Source organism: Manduca sexta, chromosome 8 (assembly GCF_014839805.1).
Source record: "Manduca sexta isolate Smith_Timp_Sample1 chromosome 8, JHU_Msex_v1.0, whole genome shotgun sequence".
NCBI classification, from domain to species: domain Eukaryota; kingdom Metazoa; phylum Arthropoda; class Insecta; order Lepidoptera; family Sphingidae; genus Manduca; species Manduca sexta.
In genome coordinates, this window is record NC_051122.1 from 8,072,104 (window position 1) to 8,093,899 (window position 21,796).

General features: G+C 33.0%; 1 protein-coding gene across 1 annotated transcript in view; it reads left to right on the plus strand.

Moving 5' to 3' along the window:
* LOC115440098 (hemicentin-2) overlaps window positions 1-21,490 on the plus strand; it is a 34,170-nt gene extending 12,680 nt beyond the window's left edge. Inside the window, exons 2-6 of the mRNA XM_037436571.1 lie at window positions 2,913-3,049; window positions 9,191-9,401; window positions 13,846-13,945; window positions 17,152-17,309; window positions 19,830-21,490. Of these exons, the coding sequence (XP_037292468.1) occupies window positions 2,913-3,049; window positions 9,191-9,401; window positions 13,846-13,945; window positions 17,152-17,309; window positions 19,830-20,077 (854 nt within the window). The 3' untranslated portion in view covers window positions 20,078-21,490. The remainder of the gene's footprint in view (window positions 1-2,912; window positions 3,050-9,190; window positions 9,402-13,845; window positions 13,946-17,151; window positions 17,310-19,829) is intronic.
* Window positions 21,491-21,796: the final 306 nt, after the last annotated feature.

A 21,796-nucleotide genomic window follows, 5' to 3' on the forward strand; every position in this document is an offset into this window, starting at 1 on the left:
AAGAATGACATTGGATACGTCAGTGGTTTCCATATATATTATAATTCTCTTTGGTCAGTGGCAAAGAGAATTATAATATATATTATGGAAAGTGAGTGGGAAATAAACCATGCTATCAACTATTTTACGCTCCAAAGGACATTACCAGCCTAGCGCAACAAGGAACAAAAAATTTTTTGTATGGAATTGACATGGCATTTAATGGCGGATACTGCTATCTCTCTCTCTCAGTACAGTTTCTCTTTCTATTCCTCACCGCCATTATTATTGTTTGTTTATTTCCTGACGTTTTGGAATACATTTGTGTTTATTGATTTATGTTTGTATTATTTGTTATTCAAACAAGTAAAAATATACCAAAAAGTGTTTTTGTTGGTGTAAGTGAATACGTTTTAAAGACATGCCACCAAAAAACGTTTCATTACGTGTGAAATTTGTGGAGATCGAGCCAGTCGAATAAATCACAAAAGCAGAATATTTATGGCGAAATTTCCATTGGATGAGGTCAGGTAAGCATTAATTAGATGTTTTTAGTCATCGCGCAAATAAAGTAGCTTAGAAATAATAAAAATTCTCATTTTCTAATTACCATTATGTTACTACTGATGTTATGATTATCGATATCGATACCTGTTTAAATTTATTAATCAATTTGCCCTCCGTGGTTTCACCCATTTAGGTCCAGATTCTGTGGGAACATAGTGATATAAAATAGTAATTCTAACTATCTACATACCAAGTTTAATCGCAATCATTTTAGATTTTTTTGCGGGTACGAATAATAAACATACAATTGCATGCACACGCTTTATAATATTAGTAAGATGATGACTGATCATCAGGACAAAAAATACTAAAGTCGTGTATGTGTCGGTGTGTGTGTGTGTGTGTGTCTGTGTGTGTGTGTGTGTGTGTGTACTTAAAAATGCGTTGAGCAATCAATGTGCCTGGTCACTGTTTATGATTTTAGGCTTAAATATAATTTATTTACAATTATAAAATATTTCCAGATGCCGAGAGTGAGTTCAGATTGTGGGAAAAGAAGATTTGATATATGTTCCCATAGAAAAGCTGCATACTTTGAAATATGTGTGTGGTTTTAACTTTAATAACAAAGATTTTAATAAAAAGAACAATCGCGTTAGAAAGTCAGCCATACCATCGAAAAATTTGAAAGCTGATCCACTTCCTGATGAAATGTTGTTTGAATTTCCGTGCCATGTTTTTATAAACAATTATTGCACAAATGATATCTTTCAAGAGAAGTGCGACAAAGAAGTGTCACCATCCTTTGACTTTATAATTAAATATTCTCATTGTACCTTGACCTATCATAAGTGCAACTATATTCGCCTACATGGTGAATAAAGGATTTTATTTTAAAATACAATTATTATTCAACATGTGAAAGCTTTTCATTTTATTTCGAGTCCTCATTTTAGTCCAGCCTTGTAATTATAGTGCTAAAATGTTCACTGTATATTGTGAGTTGGATTGATAATGTGGACTCGAAAATACATTATATGAATTTTATCAAAGCATTAGCGTCGATTCCCACCCAGTAGAATTTATCGATATCGATAAAAAGTGCTCACTACTATGTATTTTGTTCAGTTGGTAGTATTGTTATTTGACGTTCCTGACGTATTTTTCCGTGATATTGGTATTGATACGCCATGTAAATTCGATTTTATTTCTTTGTATTAAGTCCTGTCTCTTAAAACGTAGTGATTATATTCTCTTTGGACATTACAAAAATGAAAGTAAAAATAATTCAATCTTGATTTACATTTGATTTTCATTATAGGTACATGCCTACTTTATATTTCTTATATAAAAAATTACTCCGCCTATTCCCTGCTCATAATCCCTCAATTAGCTTAATACTACTGGGTGAATATATTTATTATGAAAAATAGTTATTATTGAATTAATAAGCCGCATCGATTAACTTTAACAGGAAATATATTACAATATTGTTATTTTGAGAGATTGGTACCAACCCGTTCTATTCGGCCTTTCATGATTTAATCAAAACGCAATAAGACGTGTTTCTATAATATTTGATAGCTGGTGACCCGCGCCGGCTTCGGGTCTGTAGCACTAATTATGTCTTCCCAGATGCCGATGACGGTACAAAATTGTTAACAAGCCAAAAAAATGATTTTTTAGGTCGCTGTCAAACATGAATCTTCTCAGAATCAATCGCTCAACTAATTTGAAAATTGCCTTAACATTTAATTAAAATTGCTCTAACAGTTTTGGAGTCCATAGAGAATATGCATATATACATTTATTTTTATATAATATACATATAAATAAAACTTATTTTTATTAAAAAAAATTATTTATTTATTTGTTTATTTACATCAACACACAGCCATTACAGGTTACACCCAATTCGACTGGCGGAACTATAATAACACAATAACTTACAACTATATTCTATAACTAAGTATTTATAAAAATAAATTATATAACAAAAAAAAAAAAAAATTAAATTAAAGCTAAGAATAACAAATTACATGCAACAAAATATGTGTGAGCTCACTCCAGTTACATGTCAAAACATCTGCTTTGATATGCACCAAAATATAGTGTACCTATCACTCTCGCTGAAGGGACGGCATATATTCTAATTCTAGTGATAATCGTTCTTACAGTCAGATAGTATAAAAACTTTATTTACGTATCTTTCGTTAAACAACATTATGAAGACTAACTACATTTGTTATCTTTACCGTAATGTTAATAGAATTAATTCTAATAGAAAACAATAAAAATTATGGAAAACACAAATTCGCGATAGACTTATCAATAGGATATGTATTACATTTTTGTTTTTCAATCCTCTTATCTAAGGTCAGAGGGCTAGAAAACCCTTGATTAACCCGCCTTTCATTTCTTCGCAGGCGTATCAGCTGGCGGCGGGGGCTGGGAGCCGCTCGGGCAACCGTACTTCGACAACAGCACCAAGCGTGAAGCCACTGCCGCTGTCGGGCAACCCGCGTACCTACACTGTAGAGTGCGGAACCTCGCTGATAGAGCGGTAAGTTGTAATGCAGATAGCACAACACATATACATCACGCCTCTATATCAATAAATGTAGATTTATATTGGTAAACACTGTAACCAGATCACCCACGTTTCGCCAAATGTGTCCCGTCGCTATGATGACAACATCTCGCCCTCTTTCGCCTTTTAAAGATAGGCAGAGGTGTAACGCATATCGCCAGCTATTTTATGATCCCTGTGATAGGATTGGGTTGTCTTTACTGGACACAATTCCAAACTTCCTTGTGATACTGAGATAAAAACCTCATTATTACTTTGCTCGACTGGAGGATCGAACCTGAGAACTAGGCATGTTGTACCGCGTCGCAATTTCGCATATATTTTGTCAGCAAAATGCTTTCGCCCGCCCTTCGCGTATAAACATTAGCTGGAAAAAAGTTTCGCATGAGCTAAATAAATTGTACTGAATCGGTTTTTTATATTCAAAAATAATCAATATAACCATTGGAGTTAATTAAAAGCTTAAATTTCGAGTCTCGTCAAAATAAATTTGCAATATTATATTAAGCAATATTAGTGTTTTATAACATATTTTTATATTAATAAATAACCTAACTAGTGATTTGGAAATAGTGCAGCTATTGCTATTTACATTACTAAAATTATTCAATTCGATATTTAAAAAAACATGACATTTCTTACCGATAAGTATACAAAATGCAGTTCCCATTACTTACGTTAAACTTTAACTTTCCGACCAGATTGTCTACATTGAAAATACAATTGCATAATGTAGGTCGGAACTCTGCCGGTGTAGCAATATTAGTCGTTGCAGATCCGTTAAAACCCCAGGTGGTTAAGTTTCCAACTTCTGGAGTCCGCTCAGTAAACTTGACTTGCATTTACAGAATTGGATTCGTGTTACCTCTGTAATTTTGACTACTACATGCATACGTAATAAGTTTATGATGCTACTGCAATGGATTTTTGAAAAAAGAACAGCAGTAATGGAATAATATTTTTATAGATATTAATAAATTATAATAATAGCAGTCCTGTATTATATACTGCCCAATGCTGAGTACGTGCCTTCTCAACTCCTGAGTTTTAGGCTTTAGTCCACCACGCTGGCCTAGTGCGGATCCACATACATTCGAAATTCTTAAGGAAAATCCTCAAGTGTGTAGGTTTCCTCGCGATGGGACATTTTAATCCCCTCGCACAGGGTGGGGCTGCAATGCGACATCGCAAAGTGATGGTCCGGCACAGCTATTCTAATGCAACAGGATATCCCGGGGCCGTTTCGTATGCACCGAAGAAGGCCACCGCAGTTTATGGTTCGTATGCCTATGGTTAGGGACTCGGGAAAATGCTCGCTCGGACAAAGCTATACTCCAAAAAAAAGTACTGAACCAATTATGATTTTTTTACTAATAAGAAACTACATTACTCCTGAATGCTATAGGCTATCTTTTATCCCTGGAAAATATTTATTCCCGAAAAACTTGTTCACGGCGGAGCCGCGGGCAAAAGCTAGAAATAAAAGGATCTCTGCCTACCTTCAAAATACGCGTGCAAAAATATGCTAGATGAACTTTGCATATTTAGACTAAGTAAAGCAATAAATAAAATAAATTTTGTTACAGGCTCATACATTTTGTATGTTAATGTAATTTATGGATTAAATAGCGAAAGCTCTCCGAACCGCACGATCTTATCACGGTTTATTTATGATAAATTTATTACTTACAAGGATGGCAGATTTATCTTGACTTATATTGTGTATAAACACTTTGTTATAAATTTATAATATAAACTAACATACATATTTTATGTAGTTAAAAGATAGCCACAGATAGCTCTCCATTTTTTTTAGATATAATGACATTGACCACTCAACAGTAAATAACTTTTTTAATTATTCCTTATATAAAGAACATTTAATTCTAAGCTGTGTTCTCCACGAAGGCCTCCTTGGCCCAGTTCTAGTGTATATACCAGTGAACCGCATGGGCCTAAGTTCACATCCTAACTCAGGTAACATTTCTTATTGATTTTTCTAACACCTTTCTTTTTTTTAAATCTTTAGAAGTCGGTAAGTCTTCCAAAGATTTAAAAATTAACATATATATATATATTATATATATATATATATATATATATATATTCTTATAGTCTCCCCATATATGCTCAGGCTTAGTTCCTTCACGGAGAATTGATGTCAACAAGGCGGACGGTGTAAGAAATTTAAATCAAATCGTTTTTGTAAGATGCTTAAAAAAATATTGAGTTGACCCCACATTGGAGTAAGGTGAGGGTGAATAGAATAATATTTATTTATACAATATATCAGTATACTTCATGTTTTAGTAATAGGTACGTCGCTTTTGCACATCTGAAAACACAGTTATAAGACGGCGCGTGTAATTTGAATAACAATTATTACTATTTATCTTCATAGGCATATTATGCTAAGCTCTAACATGACTAGACTAAAATAGCATAAAGTTAATAACTTTGAATTTATTCATCAAATATTAATAAATACAAAGATAAGTGTTTACTAAGAATATTGTGGGCTTTTATTGTTCTACATTTAGGTTTCAGAATCTATGCTCTATTATACATATAATATTTCAAAGCTATAAAATTAAAAAGATAATTAATTGCTTGAACTGATTCCTAAAATTTGCGCTATAATACGGAATTTACTGTGTTGCATATAGAATCAAATTTGAAAGTATCCTTTATACCAACCATAAAAAAAAACATTATGTGACGAAGGGACGCTAGGTAGTAATAATGCACGGCAAGAACAAAAATTAAAGACTTTCTATAATACTTATAAAATCGTAAACATAGACATGTGCGGGTCGCTTCCAATACATTGATCTGGAAATCTTTAGGAGAAATCCATGTTCAGCAGTGGACAAATATAGGTGCCGCTTACATACGCGTAATATACAAATAGTCTAACGAACATCATAAAATATGCTATTGTTTTTAGAAGTCAGCAATATAATAAAAAATCATATCAATTATCAAGGCTGTTAATATTAGATTTCCTTTAGGATTTCCTTGTGTCTCATGACAAATATATCAAACAATTAATCTATCACGCAAACAAATAACGCTAGAAGCTGCGAAAGATGATCTCCATAGCCCAGTAAATGTCATGCATCATATGGAGGAAATCTCCTTATAATAAATGTCAACTGGAGAGATAAATTGCCATCTATTTGTCTTTAGACAACGACATAATTGCGGGGTATGTTCCGCTTTTGTCGTCATTTTATATTCTCGGAAGAGTTTGGAATCAATTTGAGCACTAGATAAGTTATAACGTATTTTATATTTTACCAAAAAGGCTGCGGGTATGGATGCGGACTATTCAAAACTGGGGCGGTTGACGCTCATAAATACGGCCTACGTTCATCAGTTGATAGGTTGGTTGATTTACAGCTGTATTAGGAAGTCATATAATAATTTCCCTTATGTATCATGCCAATGACGTATACTATAAATCATAAACTTATTATATATACAAAATTGGTTCATTATTATTTAATCTTTGTATGTAGGTAATAGAATTAAATTACTATTCCCCGATATTTTATTATCCAATTTAACCAGCACTATATTACAATCATTGAATTCTCCACACTATTATCGTAGTTTCGGTAAATTCCTGGCTATCACTATCATCGCGTAGCCGCAGCGATTCAAATGTTCGAACGTCACCTCAGGGCATTTTATCATGCAGATTTCTTTCGTGACAGACACGCGCTGTTTTGTTATCTCCTATCGTCATCTTTATCTTGGTTTCCTGCTCAATGTTCGCCGGCCTTGTAAAATATTCAGAAGCACGTACATTTTTCAAGTCTTGCCTATTAAGGTGGAGTTTTTTAAGACTGTCTTCCTATTGTTGGAATTGAATGACAATTCTCAAAAGCCACTTTAATGACTATTTTTGCCCTTTATTAAAATAAAATGTGCTATAAAGTATCCATTGGTTTAGGATATTTAATGTATTTAGTGGTAGTGTTAGTTATTAATCTGGATGCTACCATATATTTTTAATTACACAAACATTTTAATTACACTGCCGTAGATAACTGTCGAATTGATACAGGTTCCTAATATGGGCAGTCGTTTGGAAATTCCTTTTCAATGTCAATTGATTACACAGTTTAAGAGCAATTTTAGATTCTAATCATTTATCCTGCCATCACGTTGAGCAACTTTCAGTAATATGCATTGTGTATTCCAGCTACAAATATTCGCAGTATTTGTATCCTCTGAAACTTCGCACGACATAAAAAAACAGCACTATTTGTTTTTTATCAATGCCGCGAGGCCATAAAGAGAAGTAAAATATTATTGAATAATTTCATAACGGAAAATGTACTCAAATGCTAATAAAAATAAATGTTTCCGATCGGAAACCATATCGGACACACGACAAATCCTTAATAAATAAATTCAAATATTTCTCTACACTTTCATTTTTATTTAGTTTTTCTAAACGCTGCTTATGTAGTACATTCTCTATTCATACCGACCCAAGTGGCATAAAACATATATTACACACCAACGCCACATTTCTTCACCAAAAAATTCAATTAGGCCACATTGAGTAAACTGAACCCGTATTATTTCAATTTAATATTTCGTAGCATTTCGTGACCCCCGTCAAAAGATTTGCAGGCACATTAAAGATTTTCCAGCGAGGCACTATTTTCGAGAGTGGGTAATCTTCTCTGTGGTTTCCGCACCGAGCGCTGTGTGAATGGTGGTCAAATTGCTAGTGAAGGGCTGACTCATTCACGGCGCGGATTGCGACCGATTCACTTCACTTAACTCCTCTCGCATTTTATCTAACGACTCCGTTTATGAAAGAAACTAGGATTCCAGCCGTTTCCGTTTTTTAAATGTCCTACTGTCATCTGAAATTTAAATTTCGAATGAATGTAAAATAAGGTTATTTAACGGAATTGCCAAATATCGAGGACACATCGACGGTCGTCGCATCGATGATTTCACAGCTATCGTGTTCGATTTTTAAAGTCATAATATGCAATTACATTCCAAATTCAAATTTAATTGGAATTCAAATAAATTTTATTTGTATTCCGGATAAAAATAAAGTACATACTTCGTCGACTTTGTTTTTTTACTCAGTGGATAATGGTGTTGGTTGTTAAATTGTTAAGTTCCTATACTTATGTTTTCAGTTAGAGTCTTATTACACAATTGTTCGTTGTCCCAAATAAAATAAAATAGACTGTTGCTATAAACTTTAAATTAAAACATAGACTATAATTTGAAAATAAATCTTTGTAAACAATATAAAAATGTTTTGTATCTTACTAATCTATAAAACAGCTTATAGATTTCATTGCCTTGCAAAGTCGCATTACGCTAAGAAAACTGTTTAAAAATTCCATGAGAATAAGAATATAATAACTAATTTCCAATAGAAATTATAGACGTGTATATTCCTTTTCAAGATTTATTTTATATTGTAAACAAAATTCATTTTAAAACTAATCGATGTCACTGCGTAAGTGACATATGAAAGAACTTCGAAAGAAATCAACAATAATTTCCATAAAAAATCCTCGGAACAGTGACGGCGCTCTTAAATTTTATTCCGGTGGTTCCAATCCTGCTTGATCTAGGCTTGACCCATAAAAACTTCGGCGCTGTGAGAAAGAATGGTCGGGAATATCCAGTTATATCCAGTTAGTTCTGTCTCCGCCACGGTTTAAACTCGTGTCAGGAAGAAAGTTTTTAAACCGCCGCCAGCGAATAGTCTCGAATACAAATTCGAATGAAACTCTCTTGATGATGCGACCGCATTCAAATGCAAAAACAGATTACTTGAGTGGATGAGAGCGCTGGGAATTACGACTTTTGCCTTCTTAATTGGGGATTTGTGGATGTGCAGTTATGCACTCTTATTTAAAAACTTTATACATTTTATATCCGCAATGCTTATACTTTCATGCATGTGGGACGCTGGAAGCATTATTTCTACTGTTTATAACGAACAAACTACTTGCGTAGTTTCTTAGACATTAGCCGGCTCGTTTCGTGAGCGAATGTTCCTATATTAAGGTTATAAAGTACGCCATAGTGCTACAATATAATATTTATCCTGCTTATTCTTAGGTATCCTGGATTCGAAAACGGGACCTACACATCCTGACAGTAGGGGTGCATACATACAGCAGCGATGCTCGTTTCGCTGCCCTCCACGCGGACGGCTCCGACGAGTGGACCCTGCGCGTCGCTCCAGCTCAGCCCAGGGACTCTGGCGCGTACGAATGCCAAGTGTCCACGGAGCCGAAAATCAGCTTGTCGTTTCGCCTTACTGTTGTTGGTACGTACTTTTTAAAAAACGAACGCTTAATATTATATTTCATAAGACATAATAATAAATTAAAAGGTTATTTATTTAATAAAAATAGATTTTATTTACAAAAATATAAGATGATAAGAAAGGTTGTATCAATATCATGCCCATAAATTCAATGTTATTAGAAATAATTCATAAAAGTATAACAACCTTGAGTGAAAATATCGTTGCAACTTAGACTTTTTCTATAACTCCTAAGTAACGACTCACGTAACGACTATTCGCGTATAATAGAACAGTAGAGAAAAGTCTAGCATAAATACTATTTAAGTGAATGGGAAAGTTGAAGTAGATAACGACCGGCCTAGTGGCAAGCGATTATCGCCCGAGGATACTTCTAATACACAAAGCGTTGAGATCACAATAGCTGCTTTGTTTTCACGAAAACCTTTCAAGGTTACTAGAAACAACGTGCCATACAAATTTATTTAAAAAAAATTCTGCGCCAAGCAACAAAGGAATTATGGCTTTGAGAGCCGCGGCTTCAAAGCGTCTCCGAGATTCATATTCCGGGAATATATAATTTATGCCGTTTCAATAATAAGACTTAAATAGCGTCAACAAAGCTCATTGTTACCATGTAACAAGTCTTCGTATCCGAGAATTGGTATACAAAAGTATTTAATTCTCCCGCCGAGCACAAGTATATAGGCACTGACGTGTTCCGGTTTGAAGAACATTAAAAGCAGCGTAATTGCTAGGCATTATGACACTTAACATTTGAAGTCCCGGGGTGATGAAAGCAATGCAGTGCTAAGCTATAGCCTATGATTATTATCTGTAGGTTAAAAACTTACATGGTCCAGGATAGTAAAATAAAATCTATTGGTAGATTGATATTCCGTGAATCGAGTAAAGTGTTACCAGTATTTTTTATTCGTGCATGGCAATGTGACCCCACTGCCCCTGGTAATAAGGAGAGTGGTATCTAGTAGAACAAATGACGAGGAATGATTATTCCTCGGCAGTCGATACAATTATACCGGCTTGTTGAAACCGGATACAAAGGCTGATACCGGAACGAGACACACTTACGTGGGCCACTAAGGTGGGTTTGAACAAAAACCCATATTTATCCATTAAGGTGGGAAGGGTCAATATGATATATATACCTGTTAAACAGATACATTCATAAAGACAATATCCGCTTCTATTATGATAATGTCCACTTTCATAACCAATAAATCTGAACTTTGTAATGTGTTACAGACCAGTTCTGACAACGCTGCGTCCAATAAGAAATACTATGAATATTGTGAAATAACTAGTTTGTTAGTAAGATTTAATAAAAATGTTTTTATAAAATAACTAAGCAGTTCACCAACAAAAACTGAATAAATTATTTTCTGACCTTACTACTAAATCAGTTTATTTTCATAAATGAATAACATTTTTCTAGTTTATGTTAAATTTTCTTTGAAAATATTTAGGAGCTCTAGATTTTATGTAAGCTATATTAAAAGTTAGAAGAATTAAGTCGTAGATTTAGTCATAATTATATTATAAAAAAACTGCTTCTGCTTTAATTTAGGATTACAGACTATAATATAAATCTTCATCGATTTGAAAAAGGAGTTGCACTAATAGAATCAGCGCGCATTATTTCCGTAGCTGAGTATGTATATTATAAAGTAACGGTTACGCCGTAGCGATGTTAAACCGTAGCATGTTGCTACAACTTAGCTCAGTGCTACGGATGAACTACAACTCACTTTTCTGGTAAAGTTTTAGCTTGCAGCTCTACCTAGAGATGTAGTTTGATTACATTTTTAAAAAACAATTCCGATTGATAATATCATTGATCCGACTACAAAAGTATAATATAAAAAAAAACGAAACAAAAGCAGTATTGTTTTTGTGATATTAAATAATTCATTCATGTGTATTATTGACGACTTATTATAATTTCCCTGTTGATTTTAATTAAATATTTTTATTTTTTATTCAGTTACTTCAGTAATTAATTACTTTTTGACGTTTTTATTATGCACGTACATAATTAAAACGTGTACATTCTTATATAAAAGTAAAAAGCCTAACATGTTAGTGATAGTATTTTTCTGTGAGTATCCGAGTAGAGGTATTATAAGTCTTCGCAATATTAATAACACGAACATTTCATTCTGTACTTTCACGTCTTTTATTCAACAAAGAAGTAGAAAAATATCTGTCCCGATTGAAATGACCCATTTTCCAACGCCGTTTATTTAAGTCCCAGAGATAGCTAATTATTATATTTCTTTCTCTAAACTGCAAATTTTTCTCTTATTGTTATATGAAGCTATTCATAAAAGACTGGCCTAAAATTTTGGCAGTTTAATACCTACATATTCTATTTAAGTAAAATTATAAAATACGTCATGTAAAGCTATATGACTTAAGTTTGTTGCAGAAACTATGGACGTTTTATAACTAGTATTAATTTCTACTTCGATCAATTCTAAACTGTATATCTCATATGTGATAGAAAAGTCGACGATGCGACAAAGTTAAATTGCCAGCAGCGTTCCATTGAATGCAATTATTGGACCGCCCGACCAAGCCTCAGAAGTGTATTAAACGTCGGATAAAAATATAGCACCCCGGCGTGGAGAATAAGGGCATGCATAATATTATACTGTAATCTTTGTGGCACAAAGCAACTAGCTGAACGAAACGGGCACATGATCGAATCTCTGCTATGCATCTGCATGAGACAAATGATTATGATTCACGAAATTTCATTTCTAATTTTTTATTTTGTACTTCATTTGAATGGAAAGGCGGATTATTGCCAAAGGCATGCTTTACGAGTCATCTTTCGTTGTGTAGAGACAAAACCAAAATTGGTACATAAAAAGGTTTACAAAAAGGACAATTAATCAATCTCTCTGTAACTCGAAACAAACTAGTTATCGGATTTTGTTGAAGCTTTTTATATTTTTATTTTCTCCCGATGTCCCGAAGACTTTGCCGCCTTCATCACGGGGCCGACTTAGGTTTATTTCAATGCTTCGACGTCTCCCTATGAGGTTTATCATTTACCGTATTTTCTGAAAATCACCTCCCAAAACGAAATTCGTATCTTGGTAAGACGATTCTTACAACGAATCATAATATTTCAAAATCCATCTAGTCGCTTAGAGTAAAGAACCTGTTGTAATAAACTATACATTATAAACATTACCATCTTTATAAAGCAATTAGATTTTGCGCGCAGCTCCGTTCGCGTTTATTAGTTTTTCCGGTTGAAAGTCAAAATCTGTTTAGTTCCTGAGATTAGCGCGTTCAAACAAACAAACTCTTTAGCTTTATATATTAGTATAGATTAGGTACAAAGCTGTAAGATCCGTGTATTAATTTGATAAGTAAAATGTTTTTTCGTTGTTTACGCTATAGCCTTTTACTTAGTTTATATTTAATATAATAGAGGCGTGGACGAATTGTTAGTACATATGCTTTTAGATGAATAACATCGACAAACAAAGGTCACAAACAATCGACAAATGGAAAACAATGTTAGTATAACAATAGTATTGTTTATAAATAAATCGTTTTATATTCAATATTCGCTGGTTTATGGTAACAATGAAAGCTCTTATGTCTTTCTTTAATTACGTGTAATGTGATTTCAAACGGACTTTCAATGTACTTTACATTATTTTATAATTTTTTCTGCATGTTATCTTGCTTTAAATCACTTTTTTATTATGGTTTTAGGTGTGGTAACGTACAATATAGCATAAAAAGTATTAATTGTACACACCTGATAAACAAATATAAAAAGGACATAAACCAGACATTATTCAAAATCAATTAGTAAAAATAGTTTCAGTAGGACTGGCGCTAGAGTGGTATATAAAATGGATACATACATACATAAAGTGTTAAAATCATTACCTTTCCTTGCTTCGTTGTAGTCGGGTAAAACGGACACATGCCTTATTTAAAAAAAAGTAAAACATAATGCACAATAGGCAATCTTATTGCATTAAACGATCCCTGTCAGACAACTGTAGAAATACATTATTGGCTTTTGTTTTATTTTTTTTATTTTATTTTACTTAAATCTAAAAAACGATAATGCAACTGATATTGATTTTATTGAATGTAAATATATATTATACATAAATATATATCATTTAAAATATTATACATTTACAAATTAAAATAAAAATTAAAAACGTAATATTTTCAATAGAAAAATAAAATAGTCAATTCAACATCCACTTAATTTTGTAAATAAGTACTTAATACTACTCACTTTATACAAAAATATTATTTATATTGTACAAACATTTTAATTATCTCATGCGTACTATAATGGATCCATTTCATACAATTTGTTTTCTGGTAACTTTTTGTAATTTTAAAGCAATAAATTAATGGTAGCAATTAAAAGTGATCTAATTTTATGTGTTGTCAACAGTATCGAAGGCGGAGATATTGTCGGGACCTGAACTGTTCGTGAGAGCGGGATCCGATATCAACCTCACTTGCGTCGCTAAATACGCGCCCGACCCGCCAAGGTAAGCAATATGCAATCGACGACTCTTACAGCTCCTAAATAAGCGATTTCACGGGCTTAGGCGGGTTCCACATAATTGCATTCGATGCGGTTTGGATTTAATTCATAATTCCTTCCTCATTTGTTTCTTTTGGGTTTTATCTTGCTTACCGTTCCTTTTGGGTGCATTTGCTTCATAAATTATTTATAGGTTTGTATTATGACGACTTCTTAAGATATAAAACATGATATGGAATAAAATAGTGGGTGGAAATTAAATGTAAAACAGTTGTTCCACTAACATATTTACTTTCACTTCAAACATATTTTGATCCAAATAATAACACTATAGAGAGCACAATAAAATCATTAAATTCAATTGCGTTATCCCAGCACGTAACTTTTAAAATCGCTCGCCTTGAAGGCCGACATTAAAGGTAAGTCAAGCACTCGGTGTTCAAAAGAATAGCCACTTGAAAATTCTTATTAAAAAAAGTAAAGGTACATCCTTGTTCTCTAATTTCTGAGTGTACTCGTAAAAATAAAAGGACACTTCTTTTTTATTATTCAGAAAGTTTATAGAGAGTAACTCTCAGACGGGACATTGCGTCGCACGTGACATACGACTGATGAGTCCGGCTTATGACTTACGATCATATTCCACATTACTGTCTGTGCTAAAATATATTTTCAGGCAAATTGCCAACATTTATTACACATAACATATTTTTTCTCATCGCCTGTTATTAGAATCATCTGGATCGTATAACTTCTAAAGTTAATTTAATGAGTTAAACGAAAATCTAAGTCACAACTACAAAGTAATTTTCTAAATTATATTTGATAATACCATGTCGCTGAAATGTTCTTTCTATTTCGTTTCTGCTCTAAGTATATTTTAATACTTGCTTTTAGTCTAAGTAATGGAATAAGAGTAATAAAGAAAATGTTTGTATTTCGTTAAGTTTCAGAAACAGACATGTAAATACCAAATTGTATGGTGGAGTATAATAAAAGCTATTAAAAATATACTACGCTATTACTTTGTTATGATATTCCCTAAATTTTATTATAACTACGAAGCGACGAATAAATAATGATAAAACATGTTTTACATTAATTTAGCAATTCTAATTAACCAGAAGGGATAGAATGAGGCCGATAATGCTGCTCAAAAATACCCACTACAGTCGTAACTCCACATACACCGTACAAATTGTTTGGCGCCTCGAGAGGATGCTGTCTCGGCATTATAACATTATTAAGTGCTGCCTTGTACCTCTACACCGCAGCCTCTACAGTGTTCATCTATAAATATGATAAGCTTATTTCCAGATAAAAGGGTCGGCTTGGACATAACCGAAGCATTTTTTACGTATCAACGTTTAATGGAGCCCTGTGTCTGAGATCTATTGGGAGACCTTCAATTTGAATATTGATAGAATGATAACCCGTGTGTAGATATGACATTTTTATTCAGGTCATCTCATGCGTTATGTATGGTTGCTTAGGTTGTAAAAATGTTCACAAACATAATACGCTATAAGCCTAGCATAACGTTCCTTAGTAAAACTTGGGTCGTGTTTGCTCTTTGTCCTATCTTTTTATTCGTCAAAATATTTTTGACTTATTGTTGCATTACTTTATAGCTGTTGAAAATTGCCTTGTTATACAAAAGGTGGTATCCTTGCACGAACCCAAGCCCGATATTGAATAACCCGGTCGCATGGTAGAGTAATAAATATGCAAGTAATATATTTTGCTAGAGCCAGCGTTAAGTTTATTTTCATGTAAATGTTACTGGGGTTGTAAATTGAAACGCTCGGGTGAATAATTTAACTCACTACCAAAACACATCTGGGAGTTTTAGAAGTTATAAAATATTCAACCGGCCACGATAAACGATTGGATATTGATGTTAAGTCCGAATAGTTTTTGAGAAATTGGTTCCAATACTGACCTAAATGAGCATATCGAACTGTTATATCTATATACATGTCTATTAATTGACTTGTGTATTCGAAGTTATGTCTCTTACCTATAATTATTGGCTGTAATATGTTCAAATTAATGTCAATAATAAGTAACTAGCAATTAATAATGTATCATTAAAGTGTGTTTAATGTATAATTGTCGTTGTTTACGAAGGACGTAATGTATTGTTGATATTTTCACATCAGCTAAGTTTTTTTATAACATTGTTTTTTAGCAACTTGCTCTTGTTCGCGTCTCCGCCTACGTGATATTCTTTAATTGGAATTGAATTCTCAGTATGCAGTAAAAAGTATTTAGAGTTTCTTTATTTTTTTTATTAATTCGTTAATAATTAGTTTCTTCTCAGAATGCGCAACGTACCCTTAAAACAAACATTCTGTTTCACTCAAATTGGATACTGTAATATTAAAGCTTCGAAGAAAAACATTTTTTAGTCAATTTAAGCCGTAAGTAGCTTTATTGGGATTCCACTTTAAGCAGAAACAAAGACCTTTTAAAATTAACTTCCACTCAAGTTTATGTATTTTGATTATTTCATTATATATTCCTGTTATAAAAGTAAACACTCGTGGTATTTTTAACTTTGTTCTATGGAAAAATATCATTAAATTTGGCACTCAAGACAATTTATTTTGTTTGCTACCAATCGAATAGTTAACTGTTAATCTACTACCCATCGTATTAGGTAAACCTATGTTTTATTTTATTTTGTAATTTTAATTTGTAATTCTATCTAGATGTTATTTGTGTGAGAATGCTGTGCATACCTTTAATAGTCATATGTATCAGAATTTGTATTATTATTTATTATTTGTGATTTATAGATGCATGTGTCACTGGTGTGTTATTCAATAAATAAATAAACCTAAGGCCGTCTGCCAAAGCTCCAAGATAGTCAATGCAGGATTTAGAGTACGCCGACCTAGATTCGTTAGACACCCTGCCCTGTAATAAGACGGCCATTTTCTCATCGCCTACATTTTTCGGACTTTTACTTATATTGTTTCACGAAAATGGAATATTATGTCCTAATGATTATCCTTATCATTGACTATATGTCTTAACATTCGTTTAAAGAGAGCTACCCAATATAAGTGGCAAAAGGCGAACGTTTAATGGAACATGAAAAAATTATAAAATTGTACGCGCAGTTCATCTATAAGCGCACGATCTAGCCAGTAACATTATTGCCCATTAAGGTTTAAAATCGACTAACAACTAACCTCATTTTAGTTTCATCTACTGGTACCGAGGGGAGCAGGTGGTGAATTACGCGCAGCGCGGCGGCATCAGCGTGGAGACTGAGCAGCGGACCCGGACCAGTCGGCTGCTAATCGCGCGCGCCGCGCCGCATGACTCCGGGAATTACACCTGCGCACCTAGCAGCTCTGGTACATATTAGCTTATGTAATATAATAATTAAATTAAAACTTAGATACGAAGAAACTGCTTACAAGTGTTATTAGCCATGATTGTTGAACTAAGTAAAAAACTTGTATATTAAAATAGTTTTCTCCTATACCATTTGTAATAGTATGTGCGCAATACTAAAAAGATAAACGGATGCTTAAAAATTTGTTTTTAGAATGGATTTTTTAGCCTGGCACGGAACGTTACTCAACTGGTCCTGCTAAATGAAGATGCATTAGATAGAAAATCGATTAACAAGGAATTATAAATTATATCTTGTCACTCGGCCCATTTTGCTGGCCTGTTCAATACCGGAAATACATAGTCTGCTCCCGGAACGCATAATTGTGTTCGCCACTATAGCTAGTTGGATATCTTGTATACGGTTACCAATATTCGGCTTAATATGAATATCCTGTTATATAATAGGTATATTTTTTTAGTACAAAGAATGTACCAGTCAGCCACAATAATGGCTGAACAAATTCAAAACTTTTAAGGTTATAGCTTAAGGTCCATTTTCATACATTTTGTTTCACCTTTAATCTGGGTAACTAAACAAGTATTGACAAGTAAAGAATTTAAATTCACGTCTAGTTAGTGATTAGTTCTCGCAGTTGAAAGAAAAACGTAAAAATAATTAATATGCATGGATATTTCGGCCTTTAAAATTTAATATGACGAAATTACAACCTTATATGACGAATTATAACCTTAATTGTCTATACAGGTTACGTTTCATTGTTTTTTTTTTTTGCGTAGAGTAGACATATTGATTTTGTAAAGAAAAAAATGATTTTGATTAGAACACGACAGTGTTACTTATGTGGGACTGTTACATGCAAACGAACTATACTGCATTGTTATGCATTTCTTATTTGCATGTTTATTCATTATCATTCACTTCATGGTATACATATAAAGTTGTGTAAGACAGACATAGGCAGAGACTATGGATTTCCACTTTGCACGATTCTGGCATACTTCTCTCGCTTTCTCCACCTTCAATCAATCTTTTGATAACTTCCCGCCATCCATATCCACAATTTACATTAATATTTTATAATTAATTAAGCATTCGATTCATCGTCATTATGTAGACGATCTGCTCAATAGACTTTATTTTTCACGTGAATATTTAGTAACAAATATATCAACTCAGAACCAAATTAAAATCTGGACACATCCAAGTATTACAAACCCGAGTGCATAACTTAAAGAGCTCTCCAAAAGCAAAACGACGCGTTAACAGTATTTTAAAAGCTATAAATTCAAAATTTATAATAAATATTATAAAAAAAAAATTATATAATATTTCTGCAAAATATCTTTACCTTTTTTTGAAATTTCTTGTACTGTAGATAATGTCGTAATGAAATGTATCTGTAATTGTTTATTCCATGCATCCCCTCCTTATGTGCAAATTATTTTACTTTACAATCAACATTATTAGATAGAAAATTTAAAAAGAATTATTTTGGTTGTTTCAAATTTTCAAAAAGACCTAACTATTTAATTTTTAATGAATTTATTCGTATCATTCTTAAATAATAAATGTGAACACTTAACGAATGGTTCAAGGTTATTTGCTCGGGAAAGGACCTTAACACACACAGACGGCAAGTTCGTTGAGGTTATAATTTCAAGGAACATAAAACATAGAACTTATCTGTGCTAAAAAGTAGCCTAATCCATTCATTAATCATTCGTTACCTCGTAATAAACACCAAACCAAACTACCACCTCTACACACTAATAAATTAAATTAATATACTTAATAACAATAATAACATAGAGAATAAAGCCAAATAATACTTGTCATTTAACTAGAGTTAATTAAATATTAAAGTGAAATGTTGTTTGCGCTCCATTATAGCAATATTCAAAAGTAAACAATAATACTAGCGATAAAATAGCGTAGCCAGTGAATTGTCATGCCACGAACAGAGCCGGCAGAATTAGAGCAAACATAAATTTAATAACCGATTTACGTCAGGATATGTGTTAATATTTCACAGTAACGACTGCCGATTCTAACGAAATAATTGCCGGACACACTGTACGGCACTTTATTACTTATATTGAACGAATGAAACCGAGTCGTTAATTAACGTGAATAAAATACGATCGGTCGATGTCAAACGCGACACAATAATACCATTATTAAATAATGAGCATAATCCATTTGCATATTTACCGATATTTCAAAGGCTTTTAATATATATTTTAACAATAAATCCAACATACCTGATAATTAACAGCACATTAACTCCCTAAATCGTAATGTACTCGAACGAATGAGAAAATACGAACTTCTAAAACTATTGCCGCATTCAAAGCCGTACGTCCATTCAGAGGTAAAAATGTTCATAAATGCAACATTCCTTTGAAAGCAGCAAGCGTGAACAAAAGTTTCCGTTAAGCGGGATCAACACTACATGTTTAAACATTAATTCTCATGTGAAACAAAGTGCATTTGTTCAGTGTAGCGTTTGTTACAGAATCTGCGTCGGTGATTGTTCACGTGCTGAGTGGAGAGAGACCTGCCGCCATGCAGAGCTCGGGGTCGACCCCACAACACCTGAACCGGACAGTCCTCGCCATTCTCGTCACCATCACTACCGCCAGATGCCAGCAGATCTCATTCCTTATCACCCTACCCATTGTCGTACATTACATCTTGACAATAATTACTTCCCGTTTGTCCAATACGGTCAAATTCCTATCAAGCGCGGGATATTCGAGATGACCTAATAACCATTCCGAAACTTCCACAGTTTAATAGGAAAATGTATAGATTAATGAGAATTTTTGGTTTTATTTTGAATTAGTGCTATTCAAATATCATGATAGAGTCTTAAACTTTTCTTAAATATATGTTGTTGTTCTGAGAATTTCTTGTTTCAAAGTTTAAATTAAATATGTCATTCTAAAAACAAACGTTTACATAATTATTCAGGACAAATTTCTTTTATTTTTGCCCTTTCAAATACAGTATATATTTATCCTGTATATCGACTTAATTCTAAGATTGCAATCAGACTGATTCATTACACGAATCTGGAATAAATCCAGATTCGATCGGAGCAAGAAGCTTATCTATGCATAACGTACCTAATCCAGCAGTTGCTCTCTTTACCACGTTATTTGCTTTCTATCAAGTTGCATAAATAAACGGCGGCATAACCTATATCTGGCCCAGACTCGGTACATCGAGGCTGGTTAATCTCACCGAGCGGAGACCGCACCAGCCCGTTTCCATATTGAAATAAATATTTACATATACATATTTCTTTTGAAATTGTTCAATCCGTTTCCCGATTAAAGGCATTGCATTATTTTTCATTACAAAATGAATTGTTACTTTTATGTAGAAATGTTTGTATAAAAAATCGTATTTCGATTTGCTTATAGGAAATGTGACTTGTATTTACTTGTCTACTTGTTAATGTGTATCGTAAACAACGAATGTTATGTTTCAATTCGGTACTGTTGTTACTCGACGCTGGTCCGCGTTATTGACTTTCTTGATTAAAACTTTGTTACGAGCTACGAAGCAACAGCTGTGACGGTTTGATTCTTAAATTATTGACTGCGCACTCAATCGTAAAACGAGTTAAAGCTAAGACGATTTTTCTGTTACCACAACTCGACTCTCATTCGTTTCTTATACAATAATTTCAAACTTATTTGAGTTCAAATATGGTAGCTTAACTGACCCGCAGGAGCTATCTCGAGCTATGAATAAATTTAAGTTACATTTTATCATCCACATACATAAACCTAGAAGTTAATGCTTGCTTTCAAACATTAAATTTACCTGAAATCCAACGTAAGATTAAAACCTGAGCTACCCCTTTGTAAAATGTTCGACACACTTTAACAAAGTCCTTAGAATAATAAAATTACTTTTGACAAAGTCGAAAATGGGATTGTTTTATTACCAACATAAAAGAGGGATTTCACAAGAACTCTGAGTGACAAGACGAGTTTTATAAGTATAGAGAGTATATATTAAATCGTTGAAGTTCGTTTCATACGAGACTGATGGATAGCGCACAAATCTGTGTATTCGCTATCCGACTCCCTTTTATTTATAAACATTTAAAAAAGAACAAAAAACAACGTTAAGTTTTTAATTTTCCACCTAAACCAATTACTAAATAGGAAAACCATCTCCTTTGTGAACAATTAAAACTAATATTGGATTTAAATGTTGTATTTCCTTGTAGATATTATATCTGAAGGAAAAATTAATAGTCTTGTCAAAGACAAGTAAATTGTATAAAATTACGTTAATTTTCTCTAGTTTAATATAGGTGACGACTACTGTACATTTTTAAAGAGATATAATAAATTATATCACGATCTTTGATTGCTATTGTTAGAACTGTAAATATTAGATAAATGCCTTGTAAATATTGAACGTTGTAAATAAACGAAATGTTACTGATTTGTAATTTCTTAA